The sequence below is a fragment of the Drosophila takahashii genome, chromosome 2L, assembly GCF_030179915.1.
Source record: "Drosophila takahashii strain IR98-3 E-12201 chromosome 2L, DtakHiC1v2, whole genome shotgun sequence".
Lineage (NCBI taxonomy): Eukaryota > Metazoa > Arthropoda > Insecta > Diptera > Drosophilidae > Drosophila > Drosophila takahashii.
This window is the reverse complement of record NC_091678.1, coordinates 33,512,187-33,531,560: the sequence shown is the minus strand read 5'-3', so window position 1 is coordinate 33,531,560 and position 19,374 is coordinate 33,512,187. Positions and strand designations below refer to the sequence as shown.

The window sequence follows — 19,374 nt, the reverse complement described above, 5'->3', positions numbered from 1 at the left end:
ATCCGAATTTTACAGGGATATGCTCAGTAGATGTAAGCAACATTCTGCGTTTACACTTTTGAAAAATATTGATTTTTAGAAAAGTTACATTCAAAAAACGAATCGTTCGTCACCTTACCCTACACTCCACTATGTAATTCAATTCCAAATCGATTAGCGTTTAACTCTGGAAAAAAAACTTGTATTGCTAAAAGTTTTACATAGCTCTCCAACAACCAACATAATAATTTTGATTAAGATTTTAAAAATTTGAGGGAATATTTTTAATTTAAGTTCGCTTTGAAATGTTACAACCGCACTGTGGGGCGCCTAGAACAAAAAGCCTGCCAAAATGTTTTTTTTTTTTAAGATTTTCCAAAATGTTGCAATGCAACTTTAAAAACAATTAAATTCTCTATACAAATCAAAAGGAAAGAGTGATCTGTGACGAATAGTTCTCCCACTACAGATTTATAAAGTGGATTTTTCAAAATATATAATTTTAGCCAATAAGAAAAAAAGGTATTTTTACACATCTTTGAAATTTTTCTGAAAGCGCCCAAGGGCCTAAGTTATATAAGTAACGATTGAAATTTTAAGAGCAACCAATTCTTAGAATATTACAAAAAAAAAAAAATTTAGATACATAATTACTATTTTTTTTTTTTTTTTTAAAGGTGGTCCAAAAAAAAAGGGATTTTTTGGATATCCTTGGACGTAAAGTAGTGTTACACCCTAGATCCCCGTTTAGTTCTTTTTTTAAAAAAAAGTTTAGATATTTATCTACATATTCTGAAAAAATTAGCCTGCCCTTTTGTGCCTCTTCTGAGAAAACCGCAGTTTAAGTTAGCAAGAAATGTTCATAATTTGAAATATCGTCAGCCCTGGTTCATACGCGCGCCCTAACATCATGAAGATATTTTACTTATGTGAAGGTATTGATGAAGATAATGATAAATTAATAAACAAATTTGGGTTTAAAATTTTAAATTATGTTATTTTACTAAAAATACATATATGAAGTAAATACCGGTTTCTACCAGTTTTTTTTTTGAAAATATGCTATATTTCCTTGATTGATTCTATGACATCTATAAGATATCATTGACCAATTAAAAAAAAAAGTAAGCATATAGCTAAAATGATAAATAATGACTTAATCCCAATTTATATGAACCAATATTGAAATAAAAATGAGACATTCCCCTTTGTAATAAGCGTTTATATGGCAGCTATAAGATATAGTTGACCGATTTGAATAATTTTTTTTTTCAAAAAACAAGTTAAATTAAAAAAAAATTTTGGGAAACTTAGCACCCTATAAGTAATTTATTTATATTTTTTTTCTTAAAAAAACATTTTTTTTTTCCTCAAAATTTTCTACAGCAAAAAAATTTTACTACAAAAATTCACCTTATGATGTTTTTTTACATATTTAATTGCCTTTAAGAATGCCCCATCAAAAGATATTTGCTATAGGGCTCCGCTGATTTAAGGCAAACTTTTGGGTTTTTCGCCCCACTGTGCGGTCCCTTAAAACAAATCCTGTTGATATTGGCCTTGCTACCTCGTTCTACATTTTCTATTTCTCATTTTTGTTTTTAAAGATGCAATTTTGAAACTATTTATTTAAACTATTACAAACCAAATACACTTGGCGAATTTGCTACCGGGGGGTTTTTGGAAGGTATCCACAGTAGACAACTATTATAAGGGAAACAAATAAGCGGAGCAATGTTTTGCTTTATGTATTTGACTAATTTAAGAAAAGACATCAAGAAAGGCAATTCCAAATTACTGCATTTTATCATTGATATTTTGTTTCAGTATTTTTGTTTTCACATTAATTTTTCACCTTAATTAGAATTATATTAATAATAGGGAAGGCAGGTGGGCGGGGAAGCCGTGCATCAAATTGTTTAAACATTTGAATTTGTTTAAACAATATGAGCACGTGTAATAAAGAGCAAGAGAATCAATTGGTTTGAATATTTAATGTTCTTTTAATATTATCAATGCGATTTGAATTTTAGTTCACAAAAATCGGTTACAAAATGTCTTATGTAAGTATGTTGGTGAAATGTAAGTGAAATATTCTTTTAGCAAAAGGATATCAGTATTATCTTGAATTTGAATTTGAGCGAATCTCAATTCCTTAGTCAGCTGCAATGCACACACACAAACGTACACACGCATACCCACCGGGAAAATTCCTCTGGAAAATAACATATTTTCAAGAGGTTTCTCCATAGAAGCGGAAGGGACTAAACCTCATTCACCCCTTACATTTCTTCCATCTCTGGTTTCAAAATACACGGGGGTGACACAAAAAGTAAGGGGGAAATGAGGTTTCTATCTGGATCTCTGGCAGAAGAATGCAGGACAAAATCCACTGGTTTTTCGACTTCCCGCATTATAGATTTTCCACACGTACCCAGTTATGGTTTTCCTCCACTTGCAATATCTGTTTTTCTACACCCTCCCAGTTTTGGTTTTTCCAGACCCTCGCAGTTTTGGTTTTGCACTGCCTTGCAGTATCTGATTTTCCACAATAAAAATCATGTTTTTTGTAATATTTGTTTGTGTATTTATTAATAATATTTACAATCGAAGCATTGGAACTACAAATTTTTAATGCCTGAAGCATTCCCGGGTTTTGCTTGGCCGAATGCAGTTCTTAGATATCCATTTCTTGTCTGTCTTCTGAAAATATCAAACATAATTTAGATATGAATGTAAGACCAGGAATAATAATAAGAGTAATTACCATTATAAGGTCTCCGCACAAAATTAAAGGATCTCTCCAGAAATTATGCCTAGTTTGCCATGGCCGATCATTTACCCTCTGTTCAGTTGTTTTATGTCGGGTATCTATATCAAAAACTATGAGAAGAAAAAATTAAATATGACAAACGCAGGCGCAACACTTCTGGTCCCAAGAAGTCTCAGTCGGCCTGGCTGAAATAAATGTAATATTTTGATTAAGTTAAACAAATAAGTTAGTACTGAAGTACTATTTATACAACCATTTAATGAACACCTCACACCATTTACCACTGGTAAAGATTAAAAACATTTCAAGTGTCACTGAAATGCAGAATTTGTGTTGAAGATAGCATCCGGAGGCGTATATTTATTAATGGCGAAAATATCTGTGATACTAACCTTTGTAACGCTGAAATAAAGGTTATAAAAAGACAAAATTCATTTTATCACTCACCTTTTTATTGTTTTTTAGATTAAAATTAACTATTTTCACTTTTTTTTACTTTTTCCAACAAATTTAAAAATGATGTGACCCTGCATTATATTCTTGATAATACCATACAAAATGCAGATAAATGTGGGGTAAATTTCGTTGTAAAGTTGGGTCACACTTTGGCGCCGAATAAATATTTAAACAATACTTTTCAGGGACCGTAATCATTAATGGTTACGTATATTATAGGTATATTAGGCATTTTTCGTGTTATCAATACGAATTTTTATATTTTAACAACACTTAAAAATGGCTTGGGCCCCAATATGACGATCAAATTATTTTATTTCACAGAAAATGTTTAAAAATGTAAAAAACAACAATAGTTTTCTTTGTAATTTAATGTAATTCCTTGATAAATGTGATCAAATATTTTAATCGTCTTACCGTGGCTTTTCTCTATAATTTGGTTGAATCCCACATTCATCCTTATTATTATTTGAAAAATGTTGAGTAAAATAAATTAATATTATCATTATAGACATTATGATAATAATGTTATATAGTTTAATTTTTTGATTAACAATTATTAATATTTTTTCTACGACTTTTAAAATTACTAAAAATTAAAACTAAATGTGAGAACAAGTCTTTTGGATTTGGTGTACATCATAGGATTTTTGAATATTATAAGTTGGTGATTTTTTTGTTCAAAAATATTATAATCGTGGTGCCACAGAAATCACACAGCGCATAAGTGGCCTGATATTGATGCTACTCGGAAACCCACCCTCATTTAGCGCTCAGAAATTATCTATCCCTACACCGCCGCCTGCAAAAAGGAACAGGATTTCAAGAACACAAAAACCAACTTCTCACATTCCCGCTGGGTACCCAGAAATCCTGTTCCTTTTTGCAGGCGGCGGTGTAGGGATAGATAATTTCTGAGCGCTAAATGAGGGTGGGTTTCCGAGTAGCATCAATATCAGGCCACTTATGCGCTGTGTGATTTCTGTGGCACCACGATTATAATATTTTTGAACAAAAAAATCACCAACTTATAATATTCAAAAATCCTATGATGTACACCAAATCCAAAAGACTTGTTCTCACATTTAGTTTTAATTTTTAGTAATTTTAAAAGTCGTAGAAAAAATATTAATAATTGTTAATCAAAAAATTAAACTATATAACATTATTATCATAATGTCTATAATGATAATATTAATTTATTTTACTCAACATTTTTCAAATAATAATAAGGATGAATGTGGGATTCAACCAAATTATAGAGAAAAGCCACGGTAAGACGATTAAAATATTTGATCACATTTATCAAGGAATTACATTAAATTACAAAGAAAACTATTGTTGTTTTTTACATTTTTAAACATTTTCTGTGAAATAAAATAATTTGATCGTCATATTGGGGCCCAAGCCATTTTTAAGTGTTGTTAAAATATAAAAATTCGTATTGATAACACGAAAAATGCCTAATATACCTATAATATACGTAACCATTAATGATTACGGTCCCTGAAAAGTATTGTTTAAATATTTATTCGGCGCCAAAGTGTGACCCAACTTTACAACGAAATTTACCCCACATTTATCTGCATTTTGTATGGTATTATCAAGAATATAATGCAGGGTCACATCATTTTTAAATTTGTTGGAAAAAGTAAAAAAAAAGTGAAAATAGTTAATTTTAATCTAAAAAACAATAAAAAGGTGAGTGATAAAATGAATTTTGTCTTTTTATAACCTTTATTTCAGCGTTACAAAGGTTAGTATCACAGATATTTTCGCCATTAATAAATATACGCCTCCGGATGCTATCTTCAACACAAATTCTGCATTTCAGTGACACTTGAAATGTTTTTAATCTTTACCAGTGGTAAATGGTGTGAGGTGTTCATTAAATGGTTGTATAAATAGTACTTCAGTACTAACTTATTTGTTTAACTTAATCAAAATATTACATTTATTTCAGCCAGGCCGACTGAGACTTCTTGGGACCAGAAGTGTTGCGCCTGCGTTTGTCATATTTAATTTTTTCTTCTCATAGTTTTTGATATAGATACCCGACATAAAACAACTGAACAGAGGGTAAATGATCGGCCATGGCAAACTAGGCATAATTTCTGGAGAGATCCTTTAATTTTGTGCGGAGACCTTATAATGGTAATTACTCTTATTATTATTCCTGGTCTTACATTCATATCTAAATTATGTTTGATATTTTCAGAAGACAGACAAGAAATGGATATCTAAGAACTGCATTCGGCCAAGCAAAACCCGGGAATGCTTCAGGCATTAAAAATTTGTAGTTCCAATGCTTCGATTGTAAATATTATTAATAAATACACAAACAAATATTACAAAAAACATGATTTTTATTGTGGAAAATCAGATACTGCAAGGCAGTGCAAAACCAAAACTGCGAGGGTCTGGAAAAACCAAAACTGGGAGGGTGTAGAAAAACAGATATTGCAAGTGGAGGAAAACCATAACTGGGTACGTGTGGAAAATCTATAATGCGGGAAGTCGAAAAACCAGTGGATTTTGTCCTGCATTCTTCTGCCAGAGATCCAGATAGAAACCTCATTTCCCCCTTACTTTTTGTGTCACCCCCGTGTATTTTGAAACCAGAGATGGAAGAAATGTAAGGGGTGAATGAGGTTTAGTCCCTTCCGCTTCTATGGAGAAACCTCTTGAAAATATGTTATTTTCCAGAGGAATTTTCCCGGTGGGATACCCAGAAACCACAAATTTTAAAACAACAAATTACAATTTACAAACAAGTATACATATTTGTGCGCAAATTAAAATTGCATTGATAACATTGTAACTGATAAAAAAAATATACAAGTTCACCACTTTTACTTGCTTCACATTCATTTATTATATTTGTTTAAGCAATCTGAATTTAATATATGTTTTTAAGGAATCTAAAAAGATGATATATATTTTCATCGACGATTTAACAAATTAATATCGCAAGTATTAGAAGAGGCGTATGCAAAAAATACACTTGCTCTCCTTTGCCACAATTCGATTTTTGGGAGTGAGAAGTAGGCAATTAGAAGAGGCCTATTTTTATTATTATACATATTAAACTTCCTTTGGATTTAGTTAATTTAGAAACACCTAATTGCTCTATTTTAAAGCAATGCAATATGGCTTCGGTGTTTAAAGATTGTAAGTTAATTGTTTGGGATGACTGCACCATGTCACATAAAGGTGGGCTTGAAGCCATAAATAGAACCCTTCAAGATATTAATGAGAATACTGTGTTGATGGGTGGTATTACAGTCCTGCTAGCTGGAGACTTTCGCCAAACCCTTCCTGTTGTGCCACGAGGTGCAAGAGCTGGCCACAGATAAAAAAACTAGCGCTCACGAAACAGCTGATGGAAAAATAGTTATAACGCTTAGGAAATGTAGTCAAAAACGTTCAAGACCTTACATCCAAAATATTTCCTGACATTTCTAACATATCAAGTAACAGCTTAGATTGGCTATCTGAGCGCGCCATTTTGTCAACGAAAAATGAAAGAGCAGCTACTATTAATAATTTATTGCTAAACTCATTTGATGGCTTAGAAGTCTCCTATAAATCGGTCGACTCTGTTCCTGATGCTGATAATGCTGTTCATTACCCTTTTGAATTTTTAAATTCTTTGAATCCTCCAGGAAGTCCTCAGTATAATCTGTCTCTTAGGATTGGAGCACACGTAATGTTATTGCAATATTTAAGTCCCCCAAAGATATGCAATGGGACACGATTGCAGATAAAAGGTCTTCATAAGAATGTAATTGAAGCAACAGTATTTACGGGATGCGCGAAGGGGGAAACAGTGTTTCTACCCAGGATCCCATTAATACCATCCAGTCTGCCGTTTCAGTTTAAAAGGTTACAATTCCCTCTAAAAGTTTGGTTTGCAATAACTATAAGTAAATCGCAGGGGCAGACTTTAAAGCTGGCTGGACTAGATCTTAGAGAAGACAATTTTATGTCGCATGCTCTAGAGTTAGCTCCGCCAGTAGCCTTATTATTCTGACTCCTAAAGGATCTTCTAAAAATGTTCTTTACACAGAGGTTTTAAAGTAATCTATTAATTAACATTATTAAACCAGAAAGTTTCAGTGGAATTGGTCTAATTGGACCTCAGGGGTGGTGTGGAAATGGAAAGTCTTGACAACCGTAATCAAAACTAATTTTAAGCGAACGAAGTCGCGCCGGGTACAGCTAGTTACTACATAAGATAGATATGCCAAAAGTGGAGTTTTGGAATCGTAAATTATTTAAAATATGTAGAATATTGTAATTTAATGGTAAATGGGCTAATCTTACAGATTTAGCTTTAGAGAATACACATTACGTATTTTCCCTTACCCTTTTGAATTTTAATAATCAAAAAGCAATGTTACGACTGAAGCATTACTGAACAGGTCACACATACACACTCATACATTCACAAAAGACCGTTTTCCTTAACCGAAATAACTCTAAAAAAAAGGGTTTTGCTCTGAGCGTAACATCTGTTAAGCAAAAACCCTTTAAAGGGGTTAGCTCTCACCCAGTTGTCATAGGGTTGTTAGTGACAGGTTTTATATACACAACAAAATTGCATTTATACTTCTCGAAAATCTTTAAAGGTGTGTGCGCCAGACATATTTTAAAATCGTTAGTGGGTGATTGTGGGCGTTAGAGTGGACGTGGGGGTGTGAGAAATCTCAATCTCGTTATATTATATTATCGTTATCGTTATATTCCGGCCTGTTCCAGTCTTCACTCGGAAGTGAATTTGTTAACATTATCTGATTTCCCGTTAACAGTACTAAATTTGTTAGGGACATTTTATAATATTTCCCTTTGGTCCCTTTGCAGTTTTGCAAGGCTCCCGACAGAATAGTATTAAAAATCAGTGTGGGGAAACATAGTGCCAAAGTCGAAAAACAAAGTCGCTATCAAATGTCCCCGTTCAAATTTCACATGAAATAATGCGGTATTCCGAGCCAAATCACTTATTTCGTTACTTAAGATAAATTATCTTTCTCATAAAAGAACCATTAACCTTATCGGATAAGTTTAGAATAAGTCCCAAGGAAATACTAACTTATATCCATACCGTGACAACTCTAGGCCATTTTTACCAAATCCGAGCGGAATTTAGAACAAGGGCGGCGGATTTGCATTAATTGTCATAGCTAGAATTTACCGGGTTTTAAGGTGCATCCACAAAATAATTATTAATAAGTCATATATGCAAATAATTTCGATTCCGATGATGCAATTAGGAACATAAAACATCAAGGAATAGCATAAAAATATTATCTCTAAAGATTATAAAATGAAAGACCGATTTTTAGGTGCTCTTGCACCTCGTGGCACAACAGAAAGGGTTTGGCGAAAGTCTCCAGCTAGCAGGACTGTAATACCACCCATCAACACAGTATTCTCATTAATATCTTGAAGGGTTCTATTTATGGCTTCAAGCCCACCTTTATGTGACATGGTGCAGTCATCCCAAACAATTAACTTACAATCTTTAAACACCGAAGCCATATTGCATTGCTTTAAAATAGAGCAATTAGGTGTTTCTAAATTAACTAAATCCAAAGGAAGTTTAATATGTATAATAATAAAAATAGGCCTCTTCTAATTGCCTACTTCTCACTCCCAAAAATCGAATTGTGGCAAAGGAGAGCAAGTGTATTTTTTGCATACGCCTCTTCTAATACTTGCGATATTAATTTGTTAAATCGTCGATGAAAATATATATCACCTTTTTAGATTCCTTAAAAACATATATTAAATTCAGATTGCTTAAACAAATATAATAAATGAATGTGAAGCAAGTAAAAGTGGTGAACTTGTATATTTTTTTTATCAGTTACAATGTTATCAATGCAATTTTAATTTGCGCACAAATATGTATACTTGTTTGTAAATTGTAATTTGTTGTTTTAAAATTTGTGGTTTTGAATGAAACGAAAACATTTGTAGGTATACACAAAAGTAGCGAAGTAAGTTTTTATTTTCTGCTTCCACATTTGATTGATAATTATTAAAATTAAACTCGTCAAATTTTGCATTAGCTGAAAGGAAATGAATAATTTTATTTGTATTTGAGCACATTATCGACTTTCAAGTAGAAACATAAACACACATTGTGTGTATGTATTGTATTGTACATGTATTGTACAAATCAAAACATATCCAAATATACATACGTATTTGGGCTAAAGTTCGAATCTTAAGATATTTAACTTGGAAACATTTTGGCTTTGTTTACAGAATTTGCAGTAATTTTTTATCTTCTTCCATGGTGGAAATTAAATAAGGCTCTTACTTCTGCTACAAAATGAAAAATATTTTTTTTTAAATAAAACCTAAGCATTTTATCCACAGGACTGACTATTGATCGAAAATCATATTGATCGGAACAGCAGTTAAAGTTTTTAAAATTCAAAACAAATTTTAACTTAAATTGCCCTTTTCCCCTCCCCCTTCCGCACAGCACTACCCCTACCCCTCATCAGTTTTCTTGGCTGCTGCTCTCTCGGCCGTCGCTCTCTTGCCATCCGCTCTCTCGGCGGGCTCCCACGAAATGCAACGCAATAACTTATGAAAACTAAATAAATTCGGTAAAAATACTTTAAAAAAAATGTTAAAAACTTAAAAAATTAAACTTAAGCATTTGGGCCATAGAATAACCATTTACCAAAAAATCATCTCGATCGGAGCAGCGGCTTAGATTTTTTAAATCGAAAAGTTAATTTTAAATGTAGCCCCCAAATTATGGGGGATATCGAAATTTCTTTTAGATTTCTAATTAGGCCCTTTCAAGACCTAAAATTCTGCAAAATCAAAATTTCGAAATTCCAACCACTTTAGAAGCTAAGCTTAAGTAAATCTAATGATTTTTTGCTCTAAATATGGATATTGGAGCTGTTTGGGGCCACTGGGGGGACATGTCGGACCTTAGTGGGCGCCTACGCCCCCAATGGAATACTGTGAAAAAATTTGCCTGCTCAAGCTCTTATGGTTTAGGCTGTGGTCGTATCCCCCGTGAAAATCGGTCTTTCATTTTATAATCTTTAGAGATAGGGTCGGAAATGCTTCCTTCTAGTTGTTACATACTTTTGCACGAATACAATATACCCTTTTACTCTACGGATAACGGGTATAAAAAGTAGGCCAGCTGCGGATCGTCCACAGGTTGCTGTGTAGATCCGATTTTTATGAAACTAAGTTTATTTTGTTAAGAAATAATAAAGAAACTGTCTGAACCAAACTTACATAAAATATCTTAAAAATTATGGTCGTGGCACTCTTTCAAAGTTAAAAATTTTTTTTTTCATAACATTTTTGTTGTTTTTGGCTATCAAAAAATACTTAAACGTACAAATTTTTAAATTAAGTAGGTTCAGACAGTGGCCAATTTTATTACATTTCTGTAAACGCAGCATGATGATTGAGGCATTACTTTTTGAGATACACCATCCGCAGCTGAGGAAAACGTGGTTTCGAGAAAAAGGCATTTAAAGTAATGAAATATATCTACTGCACAAGGAAGGTGGGTGCCGTCATCCTGGTATAAGTTCCAAAATAGGTAGAATTTCTTCGCGAAACTTTCATGACACATTTTTAAAGAGTTATTCTACCAATTTAAGGATTAAAAAAAATTGAATTTTTATTATTTCTAAATGTATTTTCCCCCTTAAAGACCAGATAAACTGTTCGTAACAGCAAATCCGCTTTCTCGACTGCTTTAATTTATCTGAACGAGAAACAATTACAGAGCGCTGTTAATGCACAGAAGTGTGCTGTAAAGCGCAGCATCAGCTGTTTGGGTATAATTCAAAGGAAAGTCAGCTGTGATTTTGTTTCTTCTTCTTAGTTGGCTTTGGGAAATCAGCTGTCATTCTATCGAGTCGAAAACGCTTAACAGGGCTCTGTTAAGCTCTCACATTGATGCTCGAGAAAGCCAAAATGCCTTAGCAGAGACTTCATCTGTTCGAGAAATGTTAGCCGGCACTCGAGAAACCGGTCCTTATTCGTATACAAACATGATTTTTCAGTTCTAACGGCTGTACTGTATACAAATCAATAACATGAAACGGTGTCCTCCGCCGGTGTTGTTTTTTATTTGCCTTTAATAACAGGAAATTTGCCCTTATTTTTAGAAAAATACACCTTAAATTTAGGGAAAATCACCCTAAAAACAGGAAAATATTTCTCAATTCATTAAAAATCACCCTAAATTAAACCAAATTTCCATAGGGATTTTTTTAGAAAAAATTTACTACGGGCGTATCGCCAGCGGATAAGATTTATGGGCGATTTTCTTAATCCACGGGCGAAAAGTCCGATTTTTTGGGCGATATACTGTGGCCATCAACTCGAAAATTGATAAAACGTTTTATTTGTATTTGTGATTTCACAGTTTTTGATATTTTGTAGGGGTGTTTAAATTTAATGTGTAATTTTAAACATGCGTAAGAATGATAATATTAAATTGCAGTTAGAAGCTGTTAGGTCAGATAATAGTTTTGAGGGCGGGGTAAGACCGAATAGGTTTATTCTGATGTTTTGGTAGTGTCCACATGTATCTAGTAGATGTTGGACTGATAGTTCTGCTCCGCAGTTAGGCCAGTTCGGCCGCCTTTCACCGTTGAGAATGTGTTTATGTGTGAGATTTGTGTGTCCAGTTTTTAAGCGAGTGAGAGTTGCGCATTGCCTTCTGTTGATCGAAGTAGGGAACTTGATGTCCATTTTGCCAGGATTGAACTGCTTAAACCAGTGAGGAACGACGACCAGTCTTCCAGTTCGATGTCCAGTATTATGTTTTTGATGTTTGTCCTTTTGTACTCCAGGTATGATTGTGTGGCGCGGAGCTCGCCCAGATAGCTTTGCAGCTTTGTCAGCTAACTCGTTTTCATCTATTCCTATATGAGCCGGGACCCATAATAGCTTAATTTTGCTGTTGTTTTTGATGCAGAGGTGACGACAGGTTGTTGTTTTTGCAGAAGTTTTGGACTCCTTGCAGGGTGGACTATCACAGCAGATGATATATCTTCCCTTAAGTTGGAGAACAAGTTTAATAGCCTTAATAATAGCTACTGCTTCCGCAGTAAAACGGAGAAGTAATGAGGTAGCTGACCCCATGAAACAAAAAATCGGTGTAAAGCCATTTCCTATCGGAGTATTTGTGGGTAACTTCCTCAAATAGCTGCTTAAATGTTTTAATTGGAGTCTTGGTTTTTTGGAAATCGTGTAGTGTAGTGTCCAGTGCTGCCAGGTCAGCCATTAAGTGGCTATTTCTAGACACTTTTAAAAAATGAGCCATTTATTTTTGTAAACTCTATCAGCCACTAAACTAGACATTTTTAATTTTTTTAGCTATTTTAGCCATTTAACTTCCACGTGAAACGTGACAGGCAAAAAGTCCCCCATTGACAGCTGACGCTACGCTCGCTACGGCATGTGTTGACCAGCCAGTTTTCACGAGCAAGCCGTTTTTGTATGGGAAACCGCTGTGCGCCCTTCTTCAAATCGATATTGCGAAAAACCTTTGGCCGGGCCACTCTTTTTTTTTTTTTGATCTTTTTCGTAATGAATCAAACTTCATTTTCAAATGGTTTTAAACTCTATAGCTGGTGAAGAACACTGAAAAAAATAAAAACTAAAAAAAATGTTGATTTATTTTTAAGAAAAAAAATTTTTAATTTTTTTTTACATTTTTTTATGGAAAGCCATAATAATTCTTGAGCGATTAGTGAAAACATCATAAAGATATCTCTAACCGTTCCGAAGTTATGAATTAATGACTGAGTGCAACTTTTTCGAAAAAGTGACAAAAATGCCATGTTTTGACCCCTACAACTCCGGTAAAACTCAAAATTTCGCAAAACCGTTCAAATGAAGTTCTTATATTTTCGTTGTAAACCGGAAAAGTAAAAAAGTTCGATGAAAATCGGACCTTCGGAACAGGGGTGGCCCACTTGGCAGATTTTGACTCAATGCGTTTGAATATATTGTATGTTTAATGAAATCAAAAGGAAAATTAAATATTTAATTATTAACTAAAGAAAGCGATTTTAGGTCCTTCTATGTTTACATACTAAGGCACACATTTTTTATAAACTCCTTCACTGCGTTGCAAACTTCTGACTAATACCCTCTGCAAGGGTACACCAAAAAAAAAAACGGAAAGTTTACATTTAATGAGCGTTGTATTAAATGTATACTAGAGATATTATTAAACTGTCAGTATTAATTCAAAACTAAATAATGTAAGGGGCAGACCCAATAGTGTTAAGTTAAGACTAAATAGTGTTAAGTTTATGCCCTGAGTTTAATTTCTATACCGAAGTATCGATTTTCGCTCCTGGTGTGAAGCCAGGATGCTCTGGCTAGGAACCTGGACATTTCGAACAAAAAAAAGTTTTACTGCTTTTTAATGTTATTCGACGCGTTAGTACTTTAAGGGTCTGACATAAGTGTATTTTGTAAACGACGCTGCGGTCTGTTTATGTTTTTGTTTGTAAAAATTACTTGTAAAAATTTTAATATTTGCTTATTTTTGGCTTATTTGAAATGTAAGTATATTTAAATTGTGTCTTAGTGCATAATTAATGAGTAAATTCTTCCATTTTACGGACATATATGGCCCTTTTTTATCCTTAACTCATAAAATAAAAAATAATTAGTTTTAGTCGGTGCGCAACGGCTTTAAAGTTTATTACGCATTTTTCAGATTCATCTAGACGCCGTAGAATTGATTTTATACTTTGACAGTACTTTAAAAAGTATCTTAATCACTTTCCCGAGCTCGTTGGGAGACAATTACAACTTAAAAATACTGAATAACAACGAATAATCAATGAGTTTTAGAGTACAACTTATTACTATTACGGTCCCTGAAAAGTAATAGTTAATATCATTGTATCCTAAGCCAGCATTTCTTTGACGAACATTTTTATTGGCGAACGCAAAAGTAATAGTTAATCTTCAAAATTGTAAAATAGAATCTCTTTTTTATTGTAAGTCACAAAAAAAAAAAGGTGGGTCGGGGATCGAACTCGGTCCTTTTTGTTGGGAGACAGAAGCTTTACAGGCTAGTTACTTGTTATATTCATGAAATAAATTTCTACTTGACTCTTTTACTCGAGCGAAGCCAAAAAGTTAACATGTTAAAATCTGACAAGAAATGGAATGGTGTAAATTCCTAGTTTTACACTTAATTTTTAGCGAAACTTTAGGGCCATTGCGCACCGCCTAAACGATGATATAAAATTTTTCGGTTTTCGCATAAATTTATTGGACACAGAAACCTACCATTCAAGATGCTGAGCTCAGTTGATCTTAAAAAAGTCCACCCTAGTGTACATGTATTGTATTTATGTATGTTTGTTAAATTAAAAATTACCTTCAGTAATTTATAAAAATGTAAAAAATATTTTTAATAATATATAAAAAAGTAAAAAACAACATTTTTTGAATTTTGTCTCTTTAATACGGGGTATAATATTTATACTGGCATTATACTAAATAGTATACAAAATAAACTAGCAGCCTAAATTTTAGTACACTGAGTAAGTATAAACTGTATACTCGTTAGTTTAAACTTGACAACTTCGAAAGTTTCATTTTTAAACGTTCGAAGTTGTTAGGTTAATACTCAGAGTATCGAGAAATTTTTGACACTCAATAGTTTAGTTTTAATGTACAAATAGTTTAGTTTTTTTTGGGTGTATAATAATATTAGATCGACATACATGACGAGTGCTTATAATTTAATACACATTACCGTGGCATGAAAGCTGACGAGTGCACGATAAACTCGAGCTGCACGGTCACACTGGTAAGCGCGAAGACGCCGATCATACCAACCGATTGTACAAATTATTCGACCACAAACGGGAAAAATCATCAAGCCGTACGATCACAAACGATCAGATCATTCATGGGACGATCGCGGTCGTTCACCGCTAATTTTATTAGCAATTTGATCAATTTTAAAAAATTAAACAAATTTTCGATGGTTTCAGCGATATATCGAGATTTTCAACCATCAATTATGAAAACATCGATATACCCACCATCGATGGTTTTGCATCTCTACGGTGGAGCGTAATTTCCACGGAGGGGACGGAATGACTTTATTCCAGCGATAAGGCGTTTCTATGTTGTGTCTCTTGATAAAGGTTATACATCTACGTATAGTAAATTGAACTTTAAATTTCCTTCGATGCTTCGAGGCTACTTTAAAGTCCTTCAGCAGAATAGAGTTGGTTGAGCACATAGGTTTTGGAATTAATTTTAAGGTAGTTTACGCGACTCTGGTTTTAATGTCCGGTAATCCTGCTATGGCTAGGATGCTTTTAGTTGGTGTCGTTGGAAATGCGCCAATGCTACGTCTGACGGCAGCATGATAAGGAGGTAAGATCTTTTTAAGTTCGATGGCGCGCACCACCCATAAATGGCGATGCAATAATCGATTTTGGATAGCAACAAAGCTTTAGTCGCTTGTATAAGTGTTGTCCGATGGATGAAAGATCGCTTAGATGTTAAGAATTTTATAATGTTTAGTGTATTATAAGATTAGTTTTAAGTTCATTATGTAAAGAATAGTGGAATGGGTTGTATTCTGGAGTAGGTCAGTATGTTTTGAGTATGGGAGTGGCGTAGTTGGATCGGCTGACACTGCGGAATGTGCTGACCGCTTGGCGGGTCAGTGAGACATCGAGTCAACCGTTGACATTGACTATGTAGAATATGCTGATCAGCACTTATTATCTGCCGTGGGTGCAACTGGACGCCTGGTACTATTACCAAACTGTAGTACTGCTTGATTTGTTGGTCGTTGGTCATGTTGAGCAACATTGAGACCAAACATTCTCCCCCCCCATTGAGGGGTACCCTCAATTAAGGCGTGATGTCGGTCACCTTATGTAGCATTGTATGATGCCGTTGCTGGCAGACTCGACAGTTGACTGATGATTTACAGACTTCGACCTTATGAGCTGTAGGCAAGCAATTTGTGCATCCTCCTACTTGAATAATAACTTGGCGCCGCGTTTTAGGATCCATCTCTTGAAAACGGATACAAGCCCTTATGTAATGTGGTCCTAGGTGACAAATCTTGCAGCTCTCTTCGTTGTTGACTGATGAATTGCGGAGTGTTGTTGTAGGTTGTGCGTTTATCGTCTCAAACATGCAAGCGCGGCGCTCAATAAACGTCAGTACACTCGTTAAGACTGGAATTTCAGTTGGTGCATCGGCTGAATTTTCCAGTGCGGCTAGGGTCTCATAGTCTAGTTTTCTCCTGATAAGAAAACCAAGGATAGGATCCCATAATTTCGTGCTGATATCGAGGTTTTTTAGTGTGCTTAAAGTCTTCTGCATTGTATCGTGTAGTGCTCGAAGCTGTTGTGCAGTCCCGTTGATGGGCATGTGATCGACTATTTGTTTGCAGTTACTGCTCGTGGTTTGGAGATGACGAATCCTGTGAATCTGGATGATGCTCGGTATTTTAGGTAGATGGATAGGCCGGATGGGGTGATTGATCCTGTGGAGCTGGATGAAGCTATGTTGTCCTGTGAAGTTGGATAAGCTGTCTATCCTGTGAAGCTGGATGAGCTATGCTGTCCTGTGAAGCTGGATAAGCTGTGCGGTCCTGTGAAGCTGGATAAGCTATGCGGTCCTGTGAAGCTGGATAAGCTATGCGGTCCTGTGAGGCTGGATAAGCTATGCGGTCCTGTGAGGCTGGATAAGCTATGCGGTCCTGTGAAGCTGGATAAGCTGAGTGTGAACTTAACTTTGCTCCTCATCAGTTAGAGGTTCAGCCTTGAGTTTGAAGGGGGTTGCAGGGTGTGATCCTTTGTTGGTAAAGGATCACGTCGGGGTCACCAATGTTTGATCCCAAGCGTGGCTTGTAGATCAATATAAGTTTGTATACGAGGCCTCTTCCCGGAGGTCAGGAAGGAAGACCGCGGAGTTATAAGATGTGTTGATAACTGATTTATTGTGAGCTTGGTAGATGGTTATATACTACTTGGAGATGAGGAAGTTAAATGTAAAGAATAGTGGAATGGGTTGTGTTCTGGAGTAGGTCAGTATGTTTTGGGTATGGGAGTGGCGTAGTTGGATCGGCTGACACTGCAGAATGTGCTGACCGCTTGGCGGGTCAGTGAGACATCGAGTCAACCGTTGACATTGACTATGTAGAATATGCTGATCAGCACTTATTATCTGCCGTGGGTGCAACTGGACGCCTGGTACTATTACCAAACTGTAGTACTGCTTGATTTGTTGGTCGTTGGTCAGGTTGAGCAACATTAAGACCAAACAACAGTGTTGTTTAAATGTAAGTCATTTATCAATTGTCAGGCCAAGAATTTTAAGAAAAGAAACTCGTTCTATATTTATGTTAATGTATGATAATGGTGGGTATGAATTGCGTTGTTTCTTACAAATATGAAAAAGCTTACACTTATTTACAACAAGGTGTTGTTTAAAAGCTGTTTGGGATGATACGTTTCTGTTTCGTAATGAACCACATTAACCTTTTGGCTAACATTTTTTCCAGCGTTTTGCTTAAACAAGGGAGTAAAGAAATGGATCTAAAGGATGTTATTTCGTGTATTGGTTTGTTAGGTTTTAAGATAGGGATAATAATAGCAGATTTCCACACATGAGGGTAGGTACCTCTAGCAAGCATTGCGTTATACATTTCTAATAGGCGGCATTTACCTTCGGAGGGTAACTGTTTAAGCATTGGTATGAAATTCGGTCTATACCGGGTGTTTTTCCTTTCGCATACTGAATGGCATATTCGAGCTCACTAAGAGTGAAATTGGAGTCAAGGTCTGTGGAGGCGGGGGACAGTTGGGTGGGGGTGTATTCGTGAGAAAGTATTTTTTCTTTACAGGTCTTGTTTCGTGGGAGAAATTGTCGTCCTTGGAGTAGTCTGGCCAAAAGTTCGCAAAGGCATCGATGGAGATCTTCGTTGTTGTATTTAATTATGGTTATTGGGGAAATTCCATATTAAGCGATTTAGGTCAGACCAGGTTTTTTTTGGTAGATTGAGTGCGTTAGCGAACTCGAGGTCATTTTTAGAAGTTGAGTTTATAATTCAACAGTCTAGCACTTCAACACACTGCACTCGGTGAGGAGTGAACCTCGGACGCTCAGCTCTCATCCTCTTCTCTGGCTGATGAGGTAGCGTAGACGACCTACCGAAATTTGCAAATCCAAGAAAGTCCGAGATTCACTCCTCACCGAGTGCAGCGTATTGAAATGCTAGACTGTTGAATTATAAACTCAACTCCTAAAAATGACCTCGAGTTCGCTAACTCACTCACTGTCATTGAGGACAGTTAAAGTTGAATTGTTTATGACTTCTGCTATTTGAAGACCTCTAGAGTTTTGCGAGGATGACCCCCACAATAGACTCCAAGCATTGAAATCTCCCACATATAGGATTGATTTGGTAGTAGGATCTACTATTTTAAGAATTTCGTTGGCTACTACTAATTGAGAAGGAGGTATATATGTATTAAAAATACAGATATTGGGATGGGCTAGGATTTCAATACCTAAAGAGCATGTATCGCTGTTGATTGGTATGGGCTTGTGGGGAATGCATTTACGTACGAGTATGCTAACACCTTGTTTAAATATTGGAGCTAAAATTATAGAAATATCCATTAAATTGCTTAGAGTAAGCAATATTCGTTAAGTTTCCAGAAGGCAAATAACATCAGGGTTGGTATTTTTCAAAAGTTGTAGTTTGCGGTAATTGTTAAAATAACCATTCATGTTACATTGTACTAGTGTAATGGACATAAGTGGGAAGAGAGAGTGGATGTTATTTGGTTTGGAACTTAAGGTGGTTTTGGATTGACGGAACTATGAATCACTCATAGCATCGTCAGATTCGTTTGTATTTAAATTAGTATTGTGTGAAGTGGATTTTTTATGATTAGAAGGTGTTGCTTGGCTGCTACTTTCGTGTTTAGCATGGATTTCTTGTAAATATTCAAATGATGCAGAAGATACATAGGTTGTACTTGTTATGAGCAAGTGTAGCAGATCGCTTTGGCTGATTAGGGGCTGATTAGAGGACTGGGGAATGGGAGAAGGGGACTGGGAAATGGGAGAAGGGTACTAGAGGATGGGGG

General features: G+C 35.1%; 1 protein-coding gene and 2 long non-coding RNA genes across 5 annotated transcripts in view; 2 read left to right on the top strand and 1 right to left on the bottom strand.

The window, feature by feature from the left end:
• Positions 1-19,374, top strand: part of Cht10 (Chitinase 10) — an 80,379-nt gene that overhangs the window by 19,774 nt on the left and 41,231 nt on the right. Inside the window, exon 1 of one of the 2 annotated variants that reach the window (XM_070213172.1) lies at positions 12,005-12,063. The exons of the other annotated variant lie outside the window; for it this stretch is intronic. Coding sequence (XP_070069273.1) covers positions 12,020-12,063 — 44 coding nt within the window. The 5' untranslated portion in view covers positions 12,005-12,019. Of the gene's footprint in view, positions 1-12,004; positions 12,064-19,374 lie in introns of those variants that run through there. 2 annotated transcript variants of the gene reach the window in all.
• LOC138911867 (uncharacterized) lies at positions 2,171-3,273 on the bottom strand. Its single transcript, XR_011417502.1, has 3 exons — positions 3,200-3,273; positions 2,747-2,862; positions 2,171-2,682 (listed from the first exon to the last, which is right to left on the bottom strand). It is a non-coding gene; the product is annotated as an uncharacterized lncRNA (long non-coding RNA).
• LOC138911876 (uncharacterized) lies at positions 4,126-5,827 on the top strand. Of its 2 annotated transcripts, none has more exons than XR_011417512.1 (3): positions 4,126-4,909; positions 5,172-5,362; positions 5,427-5,827. It is a non-coding gene; the product is annotated as an uncharacterized lncRNA (long non-coding RNA). The 2 variants fall into 2 exon arrangements; XR_011417513.1 differs by having other exon boundaries at positions 5,247-5,362; positions 5,427-5,825.